This window comes from Denticeps clupeoides, chromosome 18, assembly GCF_900700375.1.
Source record: "Denticeps clupeoides chromosome 18, fDenClu1.1, whole genome shotgun sequence".
Lineage (NCBI taxonomy): Eukaryota > Metazoa > Chordata > Actinopteri > Clupeiformes > Denticipitidae > Denticeps > Denticeps clupeoides.
The window spans coordinates 17227979-17245118 of NC_041724.1; the positions used below are offsets into that span (position 1 = coordinate 17227979).

At 44.8% G+C, this 17140-nt stretch overlaps 1 protein-coding gene across 1 annotated transcript in view; it reads right to left on the bottom strand.

Annotated features, from left to right (window-relative positions):
• Positions 1-17140, bottom strand: part of dock2 (dedicator of cytokinesis 2) — a 97335-nt gene that overhangs the window by 68774 nt on the left and 11421 nt on the right. Inside the window, exons 15-21 of the mRNA XM_028959487.1 lie at positions 8676-8748; positions 8491-8594; positions 6252-6441; positions 5658-5755; positions 5470-5559; positions 5289-5389; positions 3853-3987 (exon numbers count right to left, since the gene is read on the bottom strand). Of these exons, the coding sequence (XP_028815320.1) occupies positions 3853-3987; positions 5289-5389; positions 5470-5559; positions 5658-5755; positions 6252-6441; positions 8491-8594; positions 8676-8748 (791 nt within the window). The remainder of the gene's footprint in view (positions 1-3852; positions 3988-5288; positions 5390-5469; positions 5560-5657; positions 5756-6251; positions 6442-8490; positions 8595-8675; positions 8749-17140) is intronic.

The following is a 17140-nucleotide window of genomic DNA, read 5'->3' on the forward strand; positions in this document are numbered from 1 at the left end:
GGATGGATAGTAGCATGGAAAACAACAATGAATAATTCTGCTATTTATACCTGTAGTACGTACAAACTGCATGATTCATTGTACAATCAACCTAAGACTGAGAGAAGAATTGTCAGCTGTGCGACAAAATATGTCATCTCATGTTCTAATAATTCAAAATGGATTAAATGCATTTTTTCCCTCAGAATTCCACACACACCACCCCATAATAACAACATGAAAAATGATTCCTTGAGGTTTTGGCAAATTTAAAAAAAAAAAAAAAAAAAACAGAGAAGGGTGATGTATATAAGTATTCACAGGCTTTGCTCAATACTTTGTTGATGCACCTTTGGCAGCAATTACAGGATAAAGTCTATTTGAAAATGATGCCACAACCTTTGTACATCTATCATTTGCCAGCTTTTCCCATTCCTCTTTGAAGCATTTCTGTCACAGGGGGAATACGATGACGTAGTTGCAGACATACTTTCGGCGTGGGGATAAGCCGTCATACCGGTAGAGGACGCTGGGCGAGCGGGGCAGGAGGACCGGGGACGCCTGGCCGGCGAGGAATGAGGAAGTAATGGACGCGCTGCAACGCAGCGGGGAGTCAGTTCGGGATCTTTGGGAAGGACCGGGGCAGAGGAGAACCGGAAGACGGCGGGTTTCAGGATGGTTCGGTATCTTTGGGAGGACGGGAGTAGGTCTTGGGCGGCAGAAAGGTAGGGGAGCATGGAATCCCGTCTTAGCCGAGGGGTCAGGTAGATTCAAGGTCAGGGGCAGGAAGAGGTTGGAGTCAGGAAGTTCCGGTCGGGGTTCCTTTCGTGGTTTCCAGGGGATCAGGCAATTCTCGAAGTCGTGGGCAGGCGAAGGTCGTATTACGGGAATCTCAATTATCGTAGGTCGTGGGTAAGAGAGCTAGCGTCTCTGGCGAGTAAACTCATACAAAGAGCGGGCGTGTCTCCTTGGTGTTACCTCCCTTTTATACTTGCCACTGCCCGCTTCCATTTCCTCTTCCGGGTTGCCATCTCCCAGGCTGGTGAGGTGCCCTCTAGCGGGCTGGAGGCGCGTTGGCCATGACAATTTCTCAAGTGAAGTGAAAGTGAAGTGATTGTCATTACGTTACACTGCAGCACAGCACATGGTGCACACAATGTAATGTGTACTCCGCTTTTAACCCATCACCCTTAGTGAGCAGTGGGCAGCCATGACAGGCGCCAGGGGAGCAGTGTGTTGGGATGGTACTCAGTGATGTGGTCAGTGACACCTCAGTTGCTCATTGGCCAGCTCTAGGAAGAGTCCTTTTGGTTTTGAGCTTCTTCCACTTATGGATGATGAAAGTGAAAGCTGTCTTGGAGGTCTACAGACAATTCCTTTGACTTCATGCTTGGTTTTTCTCTGACATGAACTGTCAATACTGGGCCTTATATAGACCGGTGTGTGCAGACCGGTGTGTGCAGACCGGTGTGTGCTTTCATAAGTCATGTACAATCAACTGTTTTTTACACAGAAATATCTCAGGGATGATCAGGGGAAGCAGGATGCATTTGAGCTCAATTTTGATCTTAATGGCAAAGGCTGTGAATACTTATGTGCTTTCTCAAGTAAACTTTTTTCATATTGTTATTATGGGGTATTATTAATTCTGAGGGGAAAAAATTATTCATTTTGGAATAAGGCTGTAACATAAAATGTGGAAAAAGTGATTTGCTGTGAATACTTGCACTGTATATCTGGAGAAAACATATAACTACATGATCAGTCAATAGTTGTGCAGGCCTCTATGATCCTCAGAGCTATGCTGTCTAGAGCATTCTGTTGATAAGTCCTTCAAAATGCTGGTGGCTTTCTAGATGCAGCATGTGTTGTAAATGTCCGTTATGGAGAGAAGAGAGTAGGTGTTTTGCTGTCCAATATGGTGCAGTTCCAAATCAGACCGTGATGCAGCTGGTCAGAATGCTTTCAATAGTCCCTCTATAAAAGGTACTGAGGATGGGAGGTGAAAGATGGGTTTTCCTCAGCCTCAGGAAGAAAAGACACTGTTGAGCTGGTGTTGAGAGTCCAGAAGAGGTTCTCCTTAGGAACACTGAGGAACTGTGTTGGCCCTAGTGCCCTAGAAGCAGTGGTGACCCTAGAGATTAAGGAAGCGGCTCCATAATAGGAAGGTTGCTGTGCTGTGTATCACAATGACAATCACTTCACTTTCACTTCTTGGTGGTCTCCACACAAGATTCGTTGATGTTCAGTGGAGAGTTGTACCTCCGTTCTCTTCTGAAGTCAACAATCATCTTGAACTGAAGTGTATGAACAGAATCTGTGCGTATGAGTCCTAATTGTCCAGGTGGGTGAGGGTCAGTTGCATGGTATTGGCGATAGTATCGTCCATGGAGTGGTTCGGACGATAGGCGAATTGCAGTGGGTCCAGGGTCAAGGCAGCAGGGTATGTTATATTCATATGTTTCAGCCTCTGAAAGCACTTCATCATGACTGTGTAAGTGCAATGGGACAGTATTTATTGAGACATGACAGTGAAGACTTCTTCGGCATGGGGCACGATGGTTGTGGCTGTGAGACATGTTGGAACAACAGCGGTACACAGTAAGATGTTAAAGATGTTGGTGAAAACATCTGCCAGCTGGTCTGTACATTCTCTGAGCAGTCTTCCAGGGATGTTGTCTTTCAGCAGCCTTTTGTGAGTTAACTCACAAGTAAATTTCCTCACGTCTGTCGTGGTTAGACCTGATCACTGGGAGGAGGGTTGGATATTCTCACAGTTATGTTGTTCTGTGTGTCCAATTGTGCATAGACATCATTCAGCGCATCTGGTAGGGAAAGGTCACTGTCACATTTAGAGATTGTAGTCCTGCAGTTTGTGATGGCCTGGATGCCCTGCCACATGCACCATGTGATACAGCTGTCCTGAAAGTGACTGTAGATTTTGTGCCTATTTGTAGACTTTGCTGCTGTAATGGCTCAAGACAGTTTGGCTCTCACCAATCTTAGAACCACCTTGTCAGCTTTCCTGAAGGCAGAGTCTAATAGGCATACAGCTAACAGCTCCATACAGCACGCAGAGCGCCTCCTTCACATTAGCGCTAGGTGGAATGTACACTCCAATAATAAAAACTGAGGTGAATTCCTGTGGTATATAAAAAGGGATGCATCTCAGTCACAAACTCCACCAGCAGTGAACAGTAGCTAGAGACTAGCACGGAGTTCTGGGTTGATGTAAACAAAAAAAAATGAAAAGATAAAAAAGATACACCTAGAACAAGGAAACAGATTCCCATAGGCTCAGCAGAATAATCTCAATCACAAATGCAAAGTAAGGAATGACATCAACCTTCATTCTGTAGTGTAGCAGCTAACAGCATGTCAGCAATCCCAAAGGGTTGAAACACAAATCCATTCTTCTTCATTTGAGAGGACAAAAAGAGTGTGTGGTGTTTGTATTTGTGTATTTTGGATGAGCTGTTTGTATTTATCTGCTTCAAATCAAACCAGCTAATTAAAAGTGTTTAGTGTTTTCATATGTTGCAGCACCCATTCAAGCAAGCAATTAATTAGTCTTTCTCCCTGCCTTTTGTCAGCGCAGTCCATCATAAGTGCTAATTCACCAATGCACTTTATCATTAATGTTCATTTAGCTGCATGCTTCATCATCAATGCCTATTAGGCAAATTAATGCTGCAATGAGTGTCTTCGAGGGCTGTCTGCCAGCCAGAGTTAGCCAGGTAACACAATGAGGGAGCTAGGGTTCTGCTCATGCTGTACACACACACTTCACAACTTGTCAGAATAGTAATCATCATGCAATCATCAAAAACACTAATTCAGCTTGCATACACACCCACACACACAGAGACTCACTGTGAGTAGAGCATTCGAGAGCGAACAATGAATTTAAAGATATATTCCAGCGCCTTCAGGGTCCTCAAAATATTCTCACACTGCTCCCCTCGACTGGACACATCCAGGTACGTCTTCAGGACAGACATCAGCTTCCTGTATGAAAACAAGGTCATCACTTCAGCACATCTTTCTAGGACTTTTTAGGAAATCATATTCAATGAAAACAAAGATATTCTGCAATAAACTGTATTATATTTGATCAATGTTTGATTAAATGTGAGCAACTTAGGTAAACAGTTGTTATTGTTTTCAGTGATTGGTATTGGTGCATAAAACATTTGACTATTTGAAGTATTTTTAAAGAAATTTCAAATTAATATTTGTTGACAGAATAATGCTATTTTGACATATAATAACAAATGCTTTTGTTTATTCTATATAGTTTTGTGAAGACGAGACATGACAGGGCAGTGTGTATGCTTCACAGTGCCTCACAGTGTATTTTGTCTTATCTATTCATTGCCCTGATTATTTTCATGTGTCTGGCCCGGTTGCCCATTGAGAACAACAAAATATCTCAAAATGGATGTTCACGTTAACATTTTTTTGGATGTTAAAACAATGAATTACAGTGAAATACCTTTAATGCGCCAGTGAAATCTGGGGCTCAGGATAAAGACAAACGTATCTAGATAAATAACTTTACATAATGCTGATTATTTTATTGTGTTACCCTGTATTCTTCCCCACCTCCCATTTTTCATTTTTTAAATAGAGCAGTTTGAATTTATTTAAAAAGCTTAAAAGTTAACATGGTTTGCTAAATATTTATGTAACAGTGGAGCTTCCCATGCTCCAGTTAAAAGCCACCCTGACCCCTCTTCAGATGATGACAGCGCATCATATTCAACGAGAGGAGTGGAGGGAGGAAAGTAAACTGCACGGCTTTGCAGCTAAGACTCGCCAAAACTATTTGATTACTCTAAAAAGCCTCCAGAAAAATAGCTCTAAACTCTGCAGCTTAACCCCCCCTGCTAAAGAGCTGTGCCCTGTGGTGGGGGGCTGGGGGAATAAAGGCAGAACACTGTCACCTGCTGGAGCTGTGGGGAACAGCTAATTAGAAATCAAGATTATTAGCAAAAAATGCAGATAATTCTTAAAGAGATTCACACAGTATACATTTGTATACACACAGAAATAAACTAAGGATAGGATGTAAGAGAGACATGTTCAGATCTGACATATAACTGTTTATAATAGTGCAATAGCTATAAAACAATGTAATACAAATAAAATATACTGTGTATGTTTGACTATAATCCTAATTTTAACAATACCCATAAACCTAACCTTTAGTAAAAAACGAAATTTTACAATATTTCATTTTTTGTATTTAATAAGGACAATTTGTCCTCAGAAATACACAACCAAAATTCAGAGAAATTAGAACTCACTTGTAGGCTAATGTAGCGCTGAAATGCTGTTTGATATAGGCCTCCAGAACCGTGTTGAAGTGCTGAAACTTTCGATCTGCTATCAGGCCAATGATGTAGATCTGCAGATTTGACAGAGTGACTGAAAGGGCCTGAGAAGAACAGCAGAAGAAGAACAGCAGGGGGAAAAGGTGGTTCTCACCAGAGCATCAAAAACCAGAATGTCATAGTCATCTGTCTGTGAGTGCTCCATCATGATGTTGAAGAGTGCATCTAGGGTGTCCTGCAAAAACTACAAACCAACACAAGAACATGAAGGATTTCATGTGTCTTTAATTCCAGTGTAATGCAATTGGAAGGAATATAAAGCAATACAGAAGAGACACACACCTTCACCACTTCCTCCCCATCGATAAGCCGAAGTTTCTCCAAGTTCTCCTTCAGTAGCTCAGGGCGCGTTCTCCACTTCAGCAGACCCAGCAGACGAACTGAGCACAGAAAAAAACACACACACTCTTTAAGTTGATTTTTAATGTTGCTGGTTCTGTTATTGAAGAATTAATTTCTGAGGCAGCCTGGCTTCATTATTACTATATCAAACTGCACAGAAAAGTCAGATGTATTTGTAGGCAGAAGGCAGCAAATGTGGAGGAAATCAGTTCAACGTGAAATGCCACTGTAAAAATCCATATCTCAATTTGAATCCACCAACGTTACCATATTAAAACAGTCCAGCTTGGGCCAGGCAGATGCTCAGGGCTCTGGAATGTGGAAGCAGACAGGCTGAGCATGGACACAAGGACATGAGAGAAGCTGAGGCTGAAATTTAACACCTCCTGCTGCTGAAGGCCCTTCCCAATCTGGTCCACATGATGGATCATGCAGGTCGATTCATTAGTGTGATTAACTGGCTTTCTCAACAACAGATGTTTCCCCACAACTAGGTTTTGTGTGTCTGTGTGTGTGTGTCTATTTATCTCTCACCATTCTGGGTGAGCTTGGTGGAGCAGACAAGGGTGGAGATGGTAAAGCTGTCTCTTGAGCTGACTGACAAAGCTGTTCCCACACTGCTGGAGCTACGCATCAGCGTCGACCCCTTGTAGATGTCAGTCTGGCTTCGTGTGGAGGGTAGAGACAGGTAGGAGTTCACATCCTCCATCCTCTTACTGTCTCCCTGGAGGGAAAGACAAAGAACCAGAGGCTGAATAAGTAATATAAACCGGATTCCAAAAAAGTTGGGACACTAAACAATTTGTGAATAAAAACTGAATGCAATGATGTGGAGATGGCAAATGTCAATATTTTATTTGTAATAGAACAGTAGGTGAAATGTTTAATCCGAGTAAATGTATCATTTTAAAGGAAAAATATGTTGTCTCTCAGAAGTCAAGATGGGTAGAGGATCACCAATTTCCACAATGTTGCGCAGAAAACAATATGGAGCAATATCAGAAAGGTGTTACCCAGCAAAAAATTGCAAAGACTTTGCATCTATCATCATCAACTGTGCATAACATCATCGAAGATTCAAAGAATATGGAACAATCACTGTGCGCAGGGGTCAAGGCCGTAAAACCATACTGGATGCACGAGATCTCCGGACCCTTAACACTAGAAGTCCCCGTTTTTTCTGACCCAAATGGGTCAGCCAACGCTCTGCCAAATGGCCCTTTGGTTTGAAACTAATAACTCAATCACCGACAAATGGCTCCCATTCATTTGTAAATGGGTGGCCGATTGCAATGTGTCACTCCCCTTCCCCCCAAGAAGTGTACTCTAACACTGCCGTGTACTCAGTGTACTGTAGCTGCCTGTGTGTGATACCTTCACATTCACCTTCACAAAAGCTTACCATATCTATACAAAATATTCCACACACTGACTGACCTGCAAATATGAAAGACACAAATTCACCAAATATAGAAATACATGTGTGTTTTATTTATTAAAAATAGACTGAAAATAGAATGAAAATTTGCTAATAATGAAATGAAGGTAAACATGATAACACATCAGTCTCCAATGTATGTTTGTTCACAAATGCCATAACCTGAATGAAGTCATGGTCCATGGTTGATAAACATGCTGCACCACAACCAGGAATGCTACTGTAAAGGAAATCACAGAATGGGCTCAGGAATACTTTCAGAAACCATTGTCAGTGAACACAATCCACCGTGCCATCTGTCGTTGCCAGCTGAAACTCTACAGTGCAAAGAAGAAGCCATTTCTAAGCAAGATCCACAAGCTCAGATATTTTCACTGGGCCATGGATCATTTAAAATGGAGTGTTGCAAAATGGAAGACTGTTCTGTGGTCAGACGAGTCATGATTCAAAGTTCTTTTTTGAAATCTGGGATGCCATGTCATCCGGACCAAAGAGGACAAGGACAACCCAAGTTGATATCAATGCTCAGTTCAGAAGCCTGCATCTCTGATGGTATGGGGTTGCATGAGTGTGTGTGCCAGACCACATTCTGCATCAATCACAACATCATGGCTGCATAGGAGAAGGATCCGGGTACTGAAATGGCCAGTCTGCAGTCCAGATCTTTCACCCATAGAGAACATTTGGCGCACAAAGTGCGACAAAGAAGGCCCAAGACGATTGAACAGTTAAAGGCAAGAATGGGAGAGCTTTCCTATTTCTAAACTTGAGAAACTGGTCTCCTCGATCCCTAGATGTCTGTTGAGTGTTGTAAGAAGAAGGGAAGATGCCACACAGTGGTGAAAATGGCCTTGTCCCAACTTTTTGGGATTTGTTGACATGAAATTCTGAATCAACATATTTTTCCCTTAAAATGATACATTTTCTTAGTTTAAACTTTGATTTATCTGAATAAAATATTAGAAGTTGGCACCTCCACATCATTGCATTCCGTTTTTATTCACGATTTGTATAGTGTCCCAACTTTTTTGTAATAATACAGACAACTGTTAACAATGCAGTATACTATTTTATTGCAGTATTGTTCATGAGAGTATGAGAAAGAATCCCGGTAAAGTAAAGTGATAAGTACTGAAACAAATTGTCAAGTCAATTTCAAAACCTGGCATGGAATTCAGGACAAGCCTTAAAATGTAAAAGAAACCTTCTATTAGGCCTGAGGCTAAACCTTAGTTCTATTTATGTTTAGCCAAGATATTTGGAGAAATCTGTCAGACACAGAAACAGACCCTAACCTCAAGCAACCCTGTCAAATACACACACACATACACACACCTTAAAAACCATCAGATCATGCTGACCATCCTGCAGCACAGTCCCGTCCTCCTTCATGAGACGCACAAATGCCATGGCAAAGTTCTTCTCACTCTTGTCCTTTGCTGCAGAGGAAGTAAGAAACAGTTATCACTTGACTTGGAGGAAAAGATAAGTAATGTCAAAACTCTGACCATGAGACTCACACTCCTGAGAGGAACGGTGTCGAAACATGAATCGAAGATGGACTCTCTGCATCTCCTCCAATGGAATGGCCACCTAGTGGAGAAAAGAGACCTTAACAAAATTCCTGACTTAAAATATACACATTTACTTGAACACATAGACATCTCTAAACAGTATGGTACATTTGTGTAGGATCATTCTTTTGTTTGTCTTGTAAATACATAAAAAACAGTGGTGCAATTACCTTAGTTTTTACTTAGTTTTTGTAATTAAATTTTTTTGCTGCTAGGGTTTCTGAATCTCTAAAGAAAAAAAAATAATCTGCACTGGTTTGTGTCTATGACATTAACTATTTAAAACAAGTCTTACAGCACAGGTATATATTAAGTTGGACGATCAATGTAGTTATATAGGTCCAAGGCATCAAACAGGATTCAAATAAAATGGGGTTTTGCTTCTTTTATCTGGCTGACTTAAAATTCAATAAAAATCCACATTCCACTGAAAGTGAAGTTATTGTCATTGTGAATTACCACAGCACTGCACACAATGCACACAACAAAATGTGTCCTCTGCATTTGACCCATCACCTTGGTGAGCAGTGTGCAGTCATGAAAGGCGCCCAGGGAACAGTGTGTGGGGATGGCACTTAACTCAGTGACAATTTGGCAGTTTGGCATTTGAACAGGCTATATTTTGAAATCATGGTCATGACTATAAATTCCACACAGGTGACAAAAGCCATTGCTTGGTTTCCCAATAAATGCTCAAATGATCTGATATTCATTTATTTATTTACATGTGTTTCTGCAAATTTGGGCAACAGTATTGTAACATCAGTAGCAAGGATTTTACCTTAGGAAAATGTAGATGACTAGCCGAAATGACAGAGAAAATAGCCTAGAGGAACACATCCAAAATGTACTTTTAATTAGGAAATCAGAAGTGTTCCTAGTGTTCTAACCCCAGATTTGCACCAGCCAGTCAGCCAGTAAAGCGATCTACTGGGGTGACCCGCCAAGCTCCCCCACCACCAGGCCGCCACTCACCGGTTCACATTCAGAACAGCTTCTCCTCCCTCATCGAGGCATCCACTGAGTCCCACAAAGCGATGTGCTAACAATGTCTGTCTACACCAGTTGGAAATAACTAAAGATAGTTTTATAGAGATGCTTCAATTGGCTAAAACAATGTCGGATTAAGTAATCTGCTCTGGCACATTATCGCTGTTTCGCCATAACAGCGACACCTGTAGCAGGTTCCTTCATATAAAACGCTGGTTGTCGGAGAGGTGTCCAAAAAATAAAGTGGGATTTATTAAGAACTGGCCAACATTTCGGGGGAAGCATGGTCTTTTTGGGGTGAGATGGCACCCACCCCAACTGGGCGGGCACCTCTCAGTAATCATAAAATATGGCTCATAGTCTTAGAATCAAAAAAAGAACCTTACTCGGCAGAGCCGAGACCAGGCGGCAGACAGACTGGCTAATGTACCAACAGAACCTCCGATATAAGAACAGGATTATTGAATGTTAAATCTCTCACACCTAAATGCTCATTGTTAATGAAATTATTACAGATCAGGGGTTTGATATACTGTGCCTGACCGAAACTTGTTTAAACAAAAGGATTTTGTAGCAATAAACAAGTCTAGCCCTCCTGGATACCATCACCATCCTTGCTTAACTGGAAGAGAAGGTGGCATCGCAGTAATTTATAATGATAACATTGGACAACTCTTTTGGCATCCTCTATACCAACATAACCCATGTAGTCTCGCAAAATAAGGTAATTCAATTGATTATTATTTATAGACCCCCTGGACCTTACTTTGAGTTTCTTAGTGAATTTACAGACTTTGTTTCCAATCTGTATCTCTGTATAAAGCCTTAATTGTTGGCGGCTTTAACATCCGCTGTGATAAATTAGAAGACTCGCTAAGAACAGCATTCATGTCTATACTAGACTCAGTTGGAGTTAAACTAAATAAAATAGGACCTACTCATGAAGGTGGTCACACACTCGATCTTGTACTGACCTTTGGCTTAAATATAATAGACATACTCACTCTTCCGCAATCTGAAATGATCTCATATAATTTCTTATCGCTTTTAAAATATGTCTTAGACACAATAAAATCAACTTCCCGCCAAACAGACAATTTAGGTTGAGGTTGAAGTTTATTGTCATATGTACAAAGTACAGCGTACAGAGCACAATGAAATTCTTACTTGAAAACCTCTCCCACGTAGACAGAACATAGAACATGATACATAGAAGGCAAAGTTCAGCAGCAATAAATAATAAGTCACAGAAGGGTGAATATATACAAGTTGCATAAAAAAGTGATTGTGCATCATTTACGTGATAGTGCATACTATGTGTTATATAGCCTGGGGTAGAAACTGTTCCTGAATCGTGATGTGCGTGTGTGAATTGTATCTTGCCTGATGGCAGGAAAGTAAAAAGTGACAGTGCAGGGTGGCTGGGGTCCTTCAGGATGCTCTTTGTTTTCCTGAGACAGTGCGTGGTGTAAATGTCCATTATTGCTGGGAGTGGTGTTCCTGTGATCCTCTGGGCTGTTTTCACCACCCTCTGCAGAGCTTTCTTGTCCTGAGCAGTACGGCTGCCGTACCAGGACGCGATACTGCCCATGAGGATGGACTCCACAGCGCACCTGTAGAAGCTGGTGAGGACAGACGTGGATACCCCTGCCTTCTTTAGGCGTCTGAGGAAGTGGAGTCGTTGGTGGGCTTTTTTGGTGACCGCTGCTGTGTGTTCTGAGGACTTGAGGTCGTCACTGAGGGTGACTGAAGGAGCCTGAAGCTGCTGACCCTCTCCACAGCACCTCCTCCGATGTAGATAGGAAGATGAGCTGAATCCTGCCTCCTAAAATCCAAAACCATCTCCTTGGTTTTGCTGACGTTGAGAGAGAGGTTGTTCTCCTGACACCACTCTGCCAAGAGTCTCACCTCCTCTCTGTAGGCCGTCTCATCGTTGTTGCTGATCAGGCCTACAACGGTGGTATCTTCAGCAAACTTGATGATGGTGTTGGAGCTGTGTCTGGACACACAGTCGTGTGTGAACAATGAGTACAGCATTGGGCTCAGAACACTTCCCTGTGGCGTTCCAGTGTTGAGGATCATTGTGGTGGAGGTGTTTTTGCCGATCCTCACATGCTGTGGTCTGTTGGTGAGAAAGTCCAGAACCTAGTTTCACTGAGTAGAACTGAGTCCCAGCGCTCGCAGCTTCTGGATCAGCTTGGAGGGGATAACTGTGTTGAATGCAGAGCTGAAATCTACAAACAAGTCTGGCGTAGCAGTTCTTGTTGTCCAGATGAGCCAGGGTGGTGTGTATGGTCTGTGAAATGCCGTAATCAGTGGATCTATTGTGGCGGTATGCAAATTGAAGTGGGTAGGAATGGCTAAAAATGTGCTCTACCAGCCTTTCAAAGCACTTCATGGTGATGGAGGTTAGTGCAACAGCCCGAAAGTCGTTAAGGCAGCTGGCTTTGTTCTTTTTGGGAACTGAAACAATGGTGATGTTTTTGAAGCAGATGGGGAAGTTGAGCTCTGCAGTGAGGTGTTAAAGATATCAGTAAAGACGGCAGACAGCTGCTCACTGCACACCTTCAATACATGACCCGAAATTCCATCTGGGCCGGCGGCCTTGCGGATGTTCACTCTGCTGAAGCACCTCTTCACGTACACGACAGACACGGTGGGGGTGACGTCATGCAGCTCTCCTGGAGCCCGCTCTGGAGGATGGGAGTTAGCGAGCTCGAAGCGTGCATAGAATGCATTCAGTTTGAAAGGGAGTGATGGGCTGGCGGAATCGAGTGTGTGTGCTCGTGGTTTGTAGCCCGACAGCATCTGAATCCCCCTCCACACCTGACGCGCGTCATGTGTGCAGCTGAACTGGGAGTCCACTTTACTGCTGTACTCCCGTTTAGCGCTCCTGATGGCTTTCCAGAGACCGTATCTGCATTTTTTTACAGGTCCACATCTCCAGACTGGAAAGCTTGTGTGCGGTCGCGGAGCTTTCTGGGAATACATTCCTCCACGCAGGTCTTAATGAAAGTAGTGACTGCTGTGGTGTACTCGTCCAGGTCAGAGGATGAGTCTCTGAACATGTCCCAGTCCACACATTTGAAGCAGTCTTGGAGTCTCTCCTCTCCCTCCCGTGTCCAGTGCTGCACCGTGCGCACCACCGGCTCCTCACGTTTTAGTTTCTGCTTGTAAATAGGCAGTAACAGCACCATGCTATGATCCAAGGCGCCCAGGTGCGGGCATGGCAGAGAGTGATATGCACCCCGATGTTCCGTGTAGCAGTGGTCGAGTGTGTTGTTTCCCCGCGTGGGCCCGGAGACGTGCTGGTGATATTTCGGGTACACGTTCTTAAAATTCGCCCTGTTAAAATCTCCAGAGACAATGAACAATTTAATACTGTTTAATACTGTAGTCAAACTAACCAAGAATAAAACAGATATGGATACTATCACTCAATATCATCATAGTATGAATTTCTTTAATACTAAAATTGTTAAAAATAGTGATAAGATTAAAAGCATAACAAACAGCTCTGTTGATATTACTGTGGACAAAAGCATACCACTGATTTGTCTGCTTCAACCCTCTGAAAGAGCATGAATTAATGAAACTAATTTCATGATCAAATCAATGTGCTTGTGCATATAGATCCGCTTCCTACAAGTCTCCTTAAACAAGTAGAACCCGATGATATAAATCCTATCCTAAATCCTGTCCTATAAATCCTTCTCCTTGACTGATTAGAGAATGTTGTTGGGATTATTGGAATAGCACTCATATCTGACTGATTGGTATCAGTTTGTGGACATTAATGGTGATTTGTCTTCACATAGTAGAGTTTGGTGTTCCACAAGGTTCTGTCCTAGGTCTGTTGCTATTTTCAGTATACATGTTACCTTTAGGCCACATCATTCACAAACACGTTATTAGCTTTCATTGCTATGCTGACAAAACACAGTTGTATTTATCAGCAATGCCAGATGAGAGGCAGCAGTTGAACAGAATAGAGAATTGTCTGAAGGATATTAGACATTGTATGCTTACCAACTTTCTAGTGTTAAACCCTGATAAGACAGAAGCTCTTGTACTTGGGCCTCAAGCAGCCAGACGTAAGCTGTCTAACTACACAATAACTGCGGATAGCCTTTCTATCTGACCAAGTACAGAAGTAAAGGGTCGAGGTGTCCTCATTAACGCAGTTCTCTCATTCGATTCGCATGTAGATAATATCACTAGGACAGCATTCTTTCACCATAGAAATGTTGCAAATATAAAAACATGATCTCAATGCACGATGCAGAAAAGTTGATCCATGCCTTTGTCATATCAAGGTTAGATTACTGCAATGAATTACTGTCTGGATGCTTTAGTAGGTGCATGAGTAAACTTCAGCTAGTTCAGAATGCGGCAGCCAGAGTAACTAGAAAATTCGACCCATCACCCAAGTCTTACAATCACTCTACTGGCTACCCATCAAATTTAGGATTGCCTACAAAATTCTACTTTTGATCTATAAAGCTCTAAATGCTCTTGAGCCACAAAAAACAGTCATTTACAACTCTGTGTTGTAAGGGTGTGGGTCCACTGCTGGGACCCAGAGTACAGAAGGTTACCGCTGGGAGCAGATCCAGTCTCAATCTAAACTGAAAACACATTTGTTTTTGCTGGCCTTCAGTTAAAATTTCAGTCTAAATTCACTTAATTACACAGTCACCTATTCAAGCATAGACAGTGTTCAGTTCAGCTTAGTTAGGCTGTCCTAGTTAAGGTACCGGGTCATTGTTGAACAAATATACCACTATAGCCACATGTTTCAGGACCAGTTGTACAATGCCAGTCGTATAATGGACGCATGTACATGACACTGGATTAAAACCTACTCTGCACTGTCCAGTACCTCCAAACATGGATAGATGTTTTGTACTTAAGACTTTTCCACTACTTTTCCTCACATTTTTCTTTTCTTGGACAAATTATCACCAACCCTGCACTGACACCTGTCAGGATTGGCTCCAGGTGAGGTTGCCAGCTGGGGTCAAATCTAACAGTGGTTAAAAGTCAGCATTTTTTATGTGAACTTTGGTGAACGTGTGTACTTTGAGTTCTGGCAATCACCACATGCCTGCGGGCAAGTTTGTGTTTTCCCCTGTTTGTGTTTTCTGTAATAAATCCCTTTCCCAGAATGTCCCGCCTCTGCGCTTCTCTCCCCCGTCAGCTCGTGGTCGTGACCGAATGCTGTCCCTCCACCCAAAAGCAAAGGGGAAAGAAGCAGAGGAAGAGAACCACAAAAGACGCAGCCGGGTGCGGTGAAAGCGAGCACCCATTCTGGTGGAGCGCTTTCTTCCCGGTGAGCCATGATGACGTTGACCCCTTGAGAGTCAGCGAAACCCGTAAGCGGCAACGGAGACGTTCCTCCAGCGGAGAATGGCCTGACTACTGCCTTGTGGGAGCTGATTGCGCCCTGGGTCTGGGATGTCCGCAGGGTGGACAACCCTCGGAGTCACCGGTGGGAGGACACGGATGATGAAAGCAACGTTGACGTGGATTGGTGGGCGTTCGGGGCCAGGATGGCTCCGCCCATTGCGTGCGTCAAAGATCGCCGCGACGTCCATGATGACCCACATGACTTCCGAGGATATGAGGAAGACGAGGGAGACACGGATGATGATGAGAGTGACGAAGATGCAAAATGGGCTCCGCCCATGGTGCCTGTCCCGGATCATCACGAGATCCGTGGAACAGCTGGTGGAAGATGGCGGTTGCCGACCATCCGTCCCTCTGCCCGGATGTTCCACAGCTGAACAGCAGCGCAGCACCAGTGCCCCCGCCTGCTGTAGAGAACGTCCACCCACCTCCACGCCAGACACCCACCACCATCTCCACCACTGCGCCCAGCCCTGTGTGGGACATCCCAATGGTCCTAAGACCCTTCAGTGGAGCAAGTACATACCAGTCTTTTATAACATCCTGTGGCGTGTACTTTGCTGCTCTTCCGTCCCTTTCAGACACAGAGCAGATCACCACCATCCTCATGCGTCTGACTGGGTCAGCATGGGGCTGGGGCGCAGTCCTCTGGCAGCAGGGAGAGACAGACAGAATGAGTTTTCGGGACTTCCTGCAGAGACTGAGGTCTTCCTGCAGTCTCCCGAGATCCTGGCTGTGCCCCCTGAGGAGGTCCCGGAGAGCCCAGAGAGAGAGCCAGACAACCCTCTCTTTCATCTGTCTGTGTGTGTGTGTGTGCATGGCAGTTGTGTCCATATGTCACCCCCACTTACTCTCTTTTTGTCCACCAGATGGCGACCCAGCAGTGGCGCCGAACCCCAGGGAGGGAGTTCCTAACCTGACTGCACTGGGCCAGGACGAGGTGGACAAGGCCCAAGGTACCTCTTGGGGGGGTGCAGTTTGGGTTGGGGGCTCCTCCTGAGGGGAGGGTGGGTGGGGAAGTGACGGAGCAGAGTCCTCCGGTAGCTGGTAAGGGGGGCAGGCCAGGCATGGGCCTGCGTCTGCCTCCAGAGGGGTGGAGCACCATAGAGCCCACTGGTAGGCATGAGGACCCAGCTGGGACAGGCAGGAAGAGGGCCTGCTTGTCCCAATGAATGCAGAAGGGGCTAGCTGGATGCTCTGGCAATGCCCCCACCTTGGCTCCAGTGGCATGCACGTGCAGAGAAGGCATTAGCCTGGAGTGCTGGTAATGGTCACCGGAGGCTCTGGGACCGCCTCCCTGCACAGTGCAGGGAGAGAAACTGGCTGCTCTGCCAGTAGGGACGTGCAAAGAGAGGGACTGCATGGTCCCAGAAGGCACCAGCCTGGGGTGCCTGGATTGGTCGCCGGAGGCTCAGGGACCGCCTCCCTGCGTGGTGCAGGGAGGGAAGCTGGCCGCTCTGCTAGCAGGGATGTACAGTGAGAGGGGCTGCACGGTCCCAAAAGGCACCAGTCTGGGGTGACTGGGGTGTGCAAGACGCGTCAGAGGGGCGTCTGCTCTGATTTTTGTGTGCAGGTTGGAGTGTCCGGGGCCGCCATGCGGAACCACGCCGAGGAGCCAGCCCGAGGGTCCGGGGAAGCCATGCGGGATCACGCCGGGAAGCCAGCCCGAGGGACCGGGGCCGCCATACCAGACCACATCGGGGAGCCAGCCTGAGGGACCGGGTCTTCCAAGGGAAGGACACACCAGGGCAGGAGCCCTGTGGTTGCCGCCAACCGCCTCACTGCCTCTACTGATGGTTCTGTTGGGGCTCCGAGGATGTAGCCCTTGGAGGGGGGCTCTGTCAGGATTGGCTCCAGGTGAGGTTGCCAGCTGGGGTCAATTCTGACAGTGGTTAAAAGTCTGTAACTCCGCCCCTTCTGCAGGGACTGCATTTTTGTGAACTTTGGTGAACCTGTGTATTTTGAGTTCTTGCAATTGGCAATCCTGCGGGCAAGTTTGTGTTTTCTCCTGT